General features: G+C 46.5%; 1 protein-coding gene across 3 annotated transcripts in view; it reads right to left on the bottom strand.

Annotated features, from left to right (window-relative positions):
- SKL2 (shikimate kinase like 2) overlaps positions 1-3206 on the bottom strand; it is a 57526-nt gene extending 54320 nt beyond the window's left edge. Inside the window, exon 1 of one of the 3 annotated variants that reach the window (XM_086812693.1) lies at positions 2894-3206. In XM_086812693.1, coding sequence (XP_086668819.1) covers positions 2894-3130 — 237 coding nt within the window. In that variant the 5' untranslated portion in view covers positions 3131-3206. The remainder of the gene's footprint in view (positions 1-2893) is intronic. The other 2 variants (XM_086812692.1, XM_086812690.1) reach the window with 2 other exon arrangements.
- Positions 3207-12030: the final 8824 nt, after the last annotated feature.

Genomic DNA, 12030 nt, shown 5'->3' with positions numbered 1-12030 from the left:
ATCTAGTCCACAATCCATTCCTACCTTGACTCTAAACATTGTCTTGTTCTTCATTCTTGAGAAATGAATATGGCACTCTCACATCACCCTTGGGGGGTAATCCTCCCTTGGGACCGTTGCCCAAGAACCTATCTGGCTCACAGGACTACCATCTCCTCTGGCTCTGTGGAACACCACCAACAAACTTCCTGGGAGCTCTTCCCGATTCTGTGTTCCTTGCCTTGGGCTTCGTATCCATGTACTTTCATGTACCTTGGACCTGTACACCATCATATGGGACTGAATCAGTGTTTAACTTTGCTGAGCCTGATGCTCTGATACCAATGTAACACGTGGAAGCTCTGGGGGTCTTCTTTCAGTCCTAAACACTCCTGGAAACATGCTGATGCAAAACGCAAATATGGAGAGAGAGAGTAGAGAGAGAGAGAGAGAGAGAGAGAGAGAGAGAGAGATGCTGGAAATTCAGTATATTCATATAGTACAAAAAGAGTACTCTGCTACAGCCCTAGGCTGTCTTATAAAACGGGTGATAAACACCAAAATTCTGGTCCCTACTTGGACCCTCAAGATCCAATCCCTAAAGGACTGAATGACTAGAACTATGAGCACACTTTGCTATTTATAGTCTCTTAACCTTAATGGAAAGCTGGCTAGCGAATTCTAGCTCTTCTAGAGTGGTATCTCACTGATGGCTCAGGCCCCCCCGGAAAGGGACCCTCTTTGCCTTCCACCTAAGCTGCGCAAGAAGAGCCCAAAGCCAATCCCAGGGAACAGTGAAGCTTCATAGGGTCTTTCTGTCCAGGTGCGGGTAGTCCGCATCTTCACAGACATGTCTATTTCACCGAGTCTTTCTCCGAGACAGTGCCCAAATCGTTACGCCTTTCGTGCGGTTCGTCGGAACTTACCCGACAAGGAATTTCGCTACCTTAGGACCGTTAGAGTTACGGCCGCCGTTCACCGGGGCTTCGGTCGCCGGCTTACCCGTCATCAGGTCACCGACTCCCTTAACCTTCCGGCACTGGGCAGGCGTCAGCCCCCATACATGGTCTTACGACTTTGCGGAGACCTGCGTTTTTGGTAAACAGTCACCTGGGCCTGGTCACTGCAACCTCCTTTGTGAGGAGGCACCCCTTCTCCCGAAGTTACGGGGCCAGCCAACTAATTGGACATAAAATCATATAAATGATGTGCATGTAGCTACCTCTTTTCTGATTCCGCCGACAGCTCTTGTACTGTTTTTGGTACAGCCGACAGGGATCCAAGTCCATTCTCCCGTCCAACACTGCTCCTTGTGCTCCAAGTCCTAGCTCTAGTTATCTTTTACTGGTTCATACTCTCTATCGGGCTGCCTCTTCTCGACCAGCACCTGAGAATGTCCATGGCATTTATCATGCACATGACATCGATTAAGTTGCACAAATGAAGCATATGATTGTTTGCTCTTTTTATTTGCTACCTTTGATGAAGAGGATGATGCTTATGATGGTTTGTCTACTCTATTTGTCATCGAGACTTTTGAGATGCATGAAGTTCTTGACCATAATGTGCATGTGAAGCCAACTGCTGATTGTGGATTCGAGGACAAGGAACCTTATAGCTCGACACATGTTGGTGATCACATGGATGTGGATTACAAGTACTTACGCAGAGTTGATTTGTCACATGATGAGATTCTTCATGATCACGTGGAAGAGTTTTTGTGGGACATGGCTGCAAAGAAGAAACCCTAGCTATGGCGGATGGATGGGTCATAGTGTGCTATGTGGAGAATGGATGAGAGAGAGAGATAGAGAGAGATGTGACAAAAGTCAAACACTGATTCGTACGACTCAATGATATCCTTGATAAGAGATTTGTTTTGAAGTACACCAAGTACATGCTTTTATAGGTTGCAAACCTTATCTTTTGACTCACACAAATCACACTAGGTGAGTGACACATGGCATGGCCATTGACATCACTACTTACTACACACATAATATCTTATCCACCTAAGGGTGGGTTCACACACATAAGCACACTTCCACATAAATGAGTGTTAACACCCACACAGATACAGGTACATAAACAGGGGTACATTCACGTACACAAGACTTTGAAATATCCAACAAACCCCCCTTCGGAGAGAGGGTGGATTTATGAGGAATGGCCTTCATACTTATGGTGATTTGGGCTCATTGGCAGCACGTGATGCAAAAGATCACAATGGCCAAACTTGGTGTGATACAACAGATCACAACCAAGCCTGCAAATGGAGCTTGCCCACACATAAGATTCTTCAGCCTCCAAAACTACCCCCAACTCAAAATAGGGTTAATAACACAAGGCGGTGCAAACATTTACGTGGGAAAACATAACACGCACAAGATTATTCAGATTTTGGGGGGCATCCTGGGCAGAGAACCCAACTCAAACACATATTAAAAAAATGAAGTGGGCTAAAAAGCCCAGTCAGAATCTATCTTTGCAAGAGAGAGATTGAAGAGTTCAGCAAAAAAGGCTTTATCAGGGCAACATGACATCTGAGCAGCCACTAAAACCTTATGAGTGATACAGCAAAGGCAGCCAGCCCCTGCCAGATGTCGGCTTCAGCACCAGTCACAACAGTAGAAATAAAATCATGGATATGTCCTAAACACATGAAGGCTTCGCCATCTAGACCCTCAAAAGATGGCTCATCCGCCTTCATCACCACATTGCAGTCTTTGCACATTAGCATGAGGAGAAAACTCACCAATGGTTCGGCTTAATTAACATTAAGTGTTTCTTTCATTTCTTTGATGCATCGACTTCCTCTCTCTCTCTCTCTCTCTCTCTCTCTCTCTCTCACACACACACACACACACACGCAAAACTGTAGAAAAACTCATTTTATTGTGCGCCAGTGAAATACCTCGAAATTACTTGTGGGCAGTTCAGGGTCGAAAGCAAGAGCTCTGCACTTGCCAGCTTTGTAGAAGGGCAAATGCGGGGCATGCTGAAGAGGAAGGGAACAGCGCCGGGATGAAAGTGAGGGGACGGCACGTGCAGAGAAACGATTGACGCAATGAGGGCTTGGATAAGAGGGGCAGGAGAGAGTGCAGTAGAATGGGAGCTGACGATGGAGATGTTGGAAGTAGAGCGAGTTCATTGTTGCTATGCTCCAAGGCTCACCAACGTAGGGTCAGTTCAGGATACATGGATAAGTGCTACAATTGATGGTGGAAGAAGGTTAGAAAAAATTATGAGAAAGGATAAGTGTTTTAGTATGCCCTTCCAATCTCTTCACATAGAAATCTAAGTATAACATAGCCTTCCAAATAAGACCTCCCCTATGAGAAGGATTGGATCCCAAAGTTAAAAACCATGCATATCTCAAAGCTCTAAAAACAACGTGTTGGGCATGTTGATGATGCAACTAAAGTGCAAGTACTACTATGGTTAAGTCTAGATGGGAAGGCTAGCCCATAGTTTAGACCCCTCAAACCCGAGGAGAAGATTGAGTATCCTACTCTCAAAGTTGATTCTTTGTAAGATTTTCACTATCTATTGTGAACTGAAGCTACTCAGGATGGAGAGTCGGTATGTGACTCTATTGCATGCATGAAGTACCTAAACTCTAGATGTGACCCACAAGAGAAGTTCAATATTGAATGAATAATGAGAAGGACTTAATGACTCAAACTTGCACAATATGTTGTCACCCAAAGATTTCATTCTTTTGATGAGTATTATCGATAAGCCATTCAGTTTGGTGATGATAACATGCTGGGACCAGACCACAAGAAGATGATGTTGAGGACCCCATCAATTATTTGAGAAACACCATTGGTTGTAAGATTAGCAAATCCAAAGAAAGAGAGGACATTTATATAAAACATGACAGCAAAAGAGTTGAGCGCTTCAATGCTAAATCAATTGAGACAACAGTGGTGATGAGTGGGCATTTATGTAAAACATGACAGCAGCAAAAGAGTTGAGTGCTTCACTATGGAATCAATTGAGCCAACAGTGGTGAGTGAGTCCATCGAGGGAAACCACAAGGTAGTACTCATATGTACCCATGATGTGACATGTTTATATGTAGGCAAAATCACACGAGCACTGAGTGTCCACATCTCAAACAAAGACTCTGCAATTTGCAATAACAAATGGGAAACCATGAAACAACCCATTGTTATAAAAACCCAAAACTGGCCAATTACAGTCAACACCCCACCTTAGCTTTACCAAATGGATAAAGACAAACATTAGCATTACCGGTACCTTCGAGATCTCAAATAACCCATTGTTATAAAAAACTTCAAGTTGCCAATTACAATCAACATCCCCACCTTGGCTTTACTAAATGTACAAAGATAACCACTAGCATTATCATCACCTCTGAGATCTCAAATAAATGTTGGAAACACAATGAATGGTGCAGCAAGTCCTACCCAACAAGGGGTAATATGATTCCCTAGAGTTTCTTAACCATCACCTATCTTACTGCCACAAACAACCCGGACCAAGGCTTGCGTCTATGAACCAAGTGCAAGTGGAGGAAGTGCAGGGAGCTAGAAATGTGGAAAGTTTCACCCACATCGGACGATGGATGGTAATGATGCCCCACCCAAACCCTTGGGCACTATGCAAAAAATAACAGGTGACAAGACGCTATCCTACCCATTCGGTGTCCGATGGTGGTGAGACTTTGCAAGTGGAGGGATAGCAGCCCCATGGACCCACTGGCAAAGTTTAACCTGCATCCAACACCGTATGATAATGATGCCCCACCCAAACCCGCCATTTTTTACATACGGGACCCGTTGGGCACCATGTAAAAAATAGCACATGGAACCACACCGTCCTGCTCATCTGGTGTTCAATGGTGGGAAAACTTTACAAGTGGAAGGATAGCAGCCCCCTAGAACTACTTAAAAATTTTAACCTACATCGAATGCCATATGATAATGATGCCCCACCCCAACCCACCATTTTTTGCATAGGAGACCCCTTGGGTTGCATGCCAAAAATAGCGAGTGGCAACATACTGTCCCACCCATTTGGTGTTTGAGTGGAAGGGTAGTAGCCCCATGGACCCACTCACAAAGTTTCACCCTTATCGGACAACGTATGATAATGATGCCCAACCCAAACCTGCTATTTTTTTGCATAGGGGACCCCTTGGGCGCTATGCAAAAAATAGCATAGGTGGCAGCATAGTGTCCCGCCCATCTGGTATTTGATGATGGTGAAACTTTTTGAGTGGAGGGGAAGTAGCCCCATGGACCCACTCACAAAGTTTCACCTGGAAGGGACACAATATGATAATGATGCCCCACCCAAACACGCTATTTTTTGCGTAGGGGACCCCTTTGGGCACTATGCATACCGTCCCACCAATCCAGTGTCCAAACTTTGTGAGTGACGGTGGCAACATACCGTCCCACCAATCCGGCGTCCGATGGTTGTAAACTTTGTGAGTGAAGGGATAGCAGCCCTATGGATCCACACGCAAAATTTTACCCACATCCAATGCTGTATGATAATGATGCCCCACGTAAACCCGCTATTTTTTACATAGGGTATCCCTTGGGCACTGTAAAAAATAGAGGGTGGCAACACACCATGCCACTTATCCGACGTCCGATGGTGGTGAAACTTTGCGAGTGGAGGGGTAGCAGCTCCATTGACCCACTCATAAAGTTTCACTTACATCGGTAGCCGTATGATTATAATGCCCCACCTAAACCCGATATTTTTTGCATGGGATACCCCTTGTGGACTATGCAAAAAATAGCCAGTGGTAACACACTGTGCCTTTCATCTGGCGTCCAATGGTGGTGATAATTTGCAAGTGGAGGGGTAGAATCCTCATGGATCCACTCGCAAAGTTTTATCTACATCGAATACCGTATGATAATGATGCCCCACCCAAACCCGCTATTTTTTTGCATAGGGGACCCCTTGGGCCCTATGCAAAAAATAGCGGGTGGCAACACACTGTGCATCTAGTCCAGCGTTCAATGCTAGTGAAACTTTGTGAGTGAATGGGTAGCAGTGCCATGGACCCAATCGCAAAGTTTCACCCACATCTCATGCCTTATTATAATGATGCCCCACCTAAACCCGCTATTTTTTGCATGGGGTACCCCTTGTGTACTATGCAAAAAATAGCGGGTGGTACGCCACCCATTTGGCGTCTGATGGTAGTGACACTTTGCAAGTGGAAGGGTAGCATCTCCATGGACCCACTCGCAAAGTTTCACTTGCATCGTTCACTTTGTGATAATGATGCCCCACCCCTCGGGGGGTTCACCTCTGAGAAATTTTATATATCATGTGTGTTCAAGGGGTAGTTAAAAACCCCTTACACTTACATACTTTTATGAATAAAATGACCCCTTTTTCTTTATAAACTTACATTTTTTTTCAAAATTGGTTAAGAAAACCCCTCATATAAATGTAATTCTATAACGTTTTTGAATTAATACACCCCTCTTAATGAACTCACGTGCTAAACTTACATATTCTTAGGTGAACCCCCTGAGCCCTACCCAAATCCGCTATTTTCTGTATAGGGGACCTCTTAGGCAGCACTATGCAAAAAATAGCATGTGGCAACACACTGTCCTGCCCATCTGGCGTGTGATGATGGCGGTGAAACTTTGCAAGTGGAGGGGTAGCAGTCCCCCACAGACCCACTCACAAAGTTTCACTTGCATCGAACGCCTATTGATAATGATGGCCCACCCAAGCCTGCTATTTTTTTGCATAGGGGACTCCTTGGCCGGTATGCAAAAAATAAAGGGTGGCAATATACCATCCCGCTGATCCAGCGTCTGATGGTGGTGAAACTTTGTGAGTGGAGGGGTAGCAGCCCCATGGACCCACTCACGAAGTTTCACCCACATCGAGCGCCATATAACAATGATGCGCTAACCAAACCCGCTATTTTTTGCATAGGGGACCAATTGGGCACTATGCAAAAAAATAGCAAGTGGCAACACACTGTCCCCTAATGGTGGTGAAACTTTTTGAGTGGAGGGGTAGTAGCCCCATGGACATAATCACAAATTTTCATCTACATCGGACGCCCAATGATGATGATGCCCCACTTAAACCCGCTTTATTTTTGCAAAGGGTATCCCCCACTTAAACCCGCTTTATTTTTGCAAAGGGTATCCCTTGGTAGGCAATATGCAAAACACAGGGGGTCGTGCCCATTCAGTGTTTGATGGTGGTGAAACTTTGCGAGTGGAGTGGTAGCAGCCCCATGGACCCACTCACAAAGTTATGATGATGCCCCACCAGAACCCACTATTGTTTGCATAGGGAATGCCTTGGGCACTATGCAAAAAATAGCATGTGGTAACCACTAATCCAGCATTTGATGGTGGTGACTTTGTGAGTGAAGGGGTAGTAGCTCCATGGACCCACTCGCAAAGTTTCACCCACATAAGATGCCATATGATAATGGTGTCCAACCTAAACTCGCTATTTTTTGCACAGGGTACCCCTTTGGTGCTATGCAAAAATAAGTGGGTGACAACACACCATCCCCTGATGGAGGTGAAGCCATTTGTAGTAGTAAGCATAATTTTACCAACTCCCTTCTCACTGGGTAAGAAGCATTATTGGCACATGTGACAGTATCCTCAAGACAAGTGAACATATCACAATGCGAGACCCCTGTCAAAATACCATACATCAGAGTCAACAGAAACTGCCAAACATGCATCATGTACAAATGGGTCATACTGGCAATACACGCTGTGAGGTGAAAACAAGAAAAAAAGACCATGCCTCTATAGCCCTTCACCTCCCAACTTTGATACAACAACTACAAACGGGGGCACCACCAGCCACCGGCTGGAACACTTCTCATGGCTCACCACACCACCCACACCAGAAGAACAGCCAAAATAGGGGCACCAACAACCAACACGAAGAAGCACCACACAGAGATACCTCAAAACTCTGTACTCCACAAGATAATCAAAAACTGCACACTTATCCACAATAATACAAATTTTACTCGGCTTCCTTCACACCAAAAAAAACTTGTTCAACTCATTGTACCCTCTGGAATCACCTGCTCAGAGAACTGACGGCCAAGCCACCAGCAGCGTCCGTGTGGCAAGTGCAAGGCACTCCCCAGCCAGCAACACAACGAACACTCTTGCTCGCTTCTCTCCCTGGCGGTTCCCTCTCTCCTTACTTCAGCTACCACCAGCTACCTTGGACCTATCTCAAGCCTGTCTCGATGTCCCTGTCCACCTGTCTGCAGCAGCAGCCTGTCTGCAGTAGTTGCAGCAGCATCTCCTTGGCGCCTGTCTGCAGCAGTTGTTGCAGCAGCATCTCTCCAGCTCAGTGAGCTGTGCCAACCACACCAAACGACCGGACTGGACACTTTCTCTCTTTTCTTCAGAGGGCGCCCATACCAGCAACCCTCTACTGTCCCAGCTCGTTGTCTCTGTGTGTCGCCAGCAGTTACACCAACACCACACCTCTCGTCTGTCGGCTATGCTGTTAGCTCTCCACGCTCACCTGAGAGCCTCTTCACGTCCAGCTGTGCCGCCAGCAGTCCATGTTCATCAGCCAGAGGCGGCTTCCACCTTCTTGTCACCCTCTCTGGTCGCTACCATCGACGACCCCCAATCATCGCCAGCCTGCGCATCTAGCCCCCTAGGCTCTGGTCCAGAGGCGGCCACCACCTCCTTGGCACCATCTGCCACTTGCACCATCTGCCACTTGCACTGCAACCAACACCCAAACCTGCTTGCTACGTGTACTCTGCACTGGCACCTCAACTGAAGACAACGATCTCCAGCGCTATCGGCTTCAAAGGTGACCTCCCAGTAAAACCCAACCAGCCTCTCAGTCAACGCCAGCCATATGCGCAGCCCTCCTCAGAGGCGATTACCTTCACACAGCAGACTCCACACTCCACGCCAGTCACCAAGCAAAGCGACCCTCCTCTTCTTCGCTAGCAGTCACTGCTGCCAGCACACAAAACAGCTTCCTGACGTCTTCACCAAGGCGACTTCTCCAACCTTGCCTACGCACACCAGAGGCCGTCTTCACTACCAGCCATGCCCTCTTTGTTCTCTCTGCCTGCTCGGTCGCCACCCACCGCTCTTCACACTGTCGCCAGCCAACCGTCTCCGCAGCGGCTTCTCTCTCCTCGTCTACTGTCCCCAGTTCAGTCAGCTTTGCGCCAGCTTCACTTCCCTTGCGCCTGCGGGGCTGTGCCAATCCACTGCTCCTTCTCTTTGGCGTGCTACCAGCTCTCGTCAGCGCCAGCACCACTCTGCGCCTCACACCAGTAGACATGCTACCCTTCTTCCTCTACTTTATTGCCAACTCCCCTTGTAGCAAAACAGCGTACCCTCCTGATCTTTTACGACCCGCCTCTCTGGCAGAGCCGCCCACTTCCCTCCTCTTTTTGGCGACCTCCTTCCAGAGTGGGCTCCTCAGCGCGGCCAACTCTAACCAGTCGACACCTCTGTCATGCCTCTGCTCTGCTACCCTCTTCAGCAGCTCTGCAGTAACTCATCTAGGCAGCTCCCCTCTCTACAGCGCCTAGCCTGTCATTGCCAGAGCAGCATCTTGGTACCAGGCGACCACTTTTCACTTCCTGCAACTCTTCGCCAACCCTCTAGAGTCTTCTTTCACGTTGGCGAGGGAGCTAGCAGTTGAACAAGCCTCCACATGGCTATTTCATTGCTGGCCACGTTGATTATTATTTTTTATTTTTTCTAAAGCTTAGAAAATGGCCACCATGCTTAGAGCCTTCTATTTCACACCAAATTCAATGCGACATTGGCCTCTTAATCATTAATTACCCCCCATGCTTCCACACACCTTCGGATACAGATTACGAGTGCCCAGTTTCTTTGGGACGTGTACACAAACAAAGCGGCCGAATAGCTGATACCACCTCCAGCAGACCTCCAGCAGACCACTTTCCGAACAAACATGTACAAGCTCATTACCAAACCATCCACCCTGTACATCCGCCAACGCATTCCAGGACAAAGCCTTTATACACACCAGGCATTCCATATGTACACAAGCCCAAAACACCTTTCAGAAAAACTCCTAACATACTTTGCCAACCACCTAGCCTGCAGGACATTCATGTCCTAGCAGTTAGCATCCATGAACGGTCAGCCTCCAGGGTCAAAAGGCCACTGTTGCATGTCTCTTCCAATTATACACGTCTGCCCATCTAGTTCATCTAGGTGATATACCAATTGGGAGTTTCTTTCATTCAAAACTAATGGCATCTCACCATTCTGACTATCCTCTTCATGCACACTATTAGCATCACCAAAAACTGGGTCTGCATAATCCTCATTCACATCTTCTTCTTCTTGGGTCAATCCCAAACATACTTAAGCCTTACTTGCCCACTGCACAGCCACAGTTAAAAGCATATACATTAACATTTTGCAACCCAAATCCTTGGATCTTTGATTACCTGGCTCATAAACATTTACTGTTGTGGAAAAATTTTCGTCTTTTTCAAGCATAGCATTCCCAGACCTCATAACTCCAAATTCACCTGACTCTGGCTCCCACATGCCGGGTTTCTCAAGCATTAGTTCTTCTTCAACCGGTTCAATAAGAAAATTCCCAGAATCCAGCACATAAACATTGCTCTCACTCACAGGATCATTCATGACCAGCTTTCCACTTCCACTATCCTCTTCGAAAGAGAGACTCATTTCCGAAGGTGCTTCAAGCATCATCTTGTCCTCTACTTCCTCATTGCCAACCACCTTGGGATCTTCTTCAGGCTCAGGATTCTCCCTTGTCTCACCCCTCGTGTCAAATCCTGCTAGATCCTCCATTTACAGTCCATCTCCTTCAATCTCTTCATCTACTTGCTCTTCCACTCCATCCTTTTCTTGTAGACCATCTTTTGTCTCTCCCCTCCTCCCCTTAGGTTCTTGAACTGGCTCTTTAAGCCAAGAGAAGCATCTGTCGACATCTAAATCCCTGCCTATGATTGGTAAAACCTTATTCTCTGCAAGAACTTTAGAAGCATAAATAACATCACTTACACACCCTGACTAGTGGAAACATTATTAGAAATCTGATAATTCTCATAACCATAAGCTGGCATAACATCCACCGATATAGACTTCACAGTGCTCTCATTAAACTACCCAAAATCCTTGGCGATTGCCTTAGGATTTACTTGGTACATTCCCCTGCCAATTTGTTGGTACATAGTAGGTGTTTATTGCACAAAATCAACATGGACCATATTCACATCAAGACAACCATTCTTGACCACTTCGTCTTCCTTGATCATCCCATAATCCGCCATTTTCTTCAGCTTCCATTCTTTCTCTTTAGCAATCCTCACTGCCTCTTCATAAGTAATCACTTCTTCTTCACAAACATGGGGGGAACTTCTGTTTCAAGAGCTAAACACCATCTTGTCCATAGCTCACTAAAAATTGTAACATAACTTGCCACACTCTGGCTTTCACCTTGCTTCAGCTGCTTGAGCTCCTGCCAAACGTCATTGGGATCTTCTCTTCTCTAAAACTCCTTTGTAAGGGCTTCTCTCAGGTTTTCCACCATCATCATTCGAGATGGGCGACCAATCGTTCTTTTTGCTTCAAACCCTCAAAGCCATGTACCCGCTGTGCCCTTCAAAAAGATCTGGAAGAGCCTCAAAATTTGATCCGGATTATCCACATGGTTGGTAATGCATGCCACCTCCATTTGCTCCAAGAAATCCTCTACATCCTCATTCTTATCACCGTGAAATTCAGGATAAGCAAACGCCATGGTTGCAACCTGTGAACTGAAGGAACCTCAGGAAAACAAACTAAAGGTCCAGAGCTATCCTCAGTGGGGGCACCAGAAAGATGTGAGGTGAAAACAAGAAAAAAAGACCATGTCTCTATAGCCCTTCACCTCCCAACTTTGATACAACAACTACAAACGGGGGCACCACCAGCCACCGGCTGGAACACTTCTCACGGCTCACCACACCACCCACACTAGAAGAACAGCCAAAATAGGGGCACCAACAACCAACACGAA

This window comes from Cibotium barometz, chromosome 18 (assembly GCF_041138505.1).
Source record: "Cibotium barometz isolate CiBa-2024 chromosome 18, ASM4113850v1, whole genome shotgun sequence".
Classification (NCBI taxonomy): Eukaryota; Viridiplantae; Streptophyta; class Polypodiopsida; order Cyatheales; family Cibotiaceae; genus Cibotium; species Cibotium barometz.
Note: the sequence above shows the minus strand (reverse complement) of the source record. Positions and strands in the feature narration are given on the sequence as shown.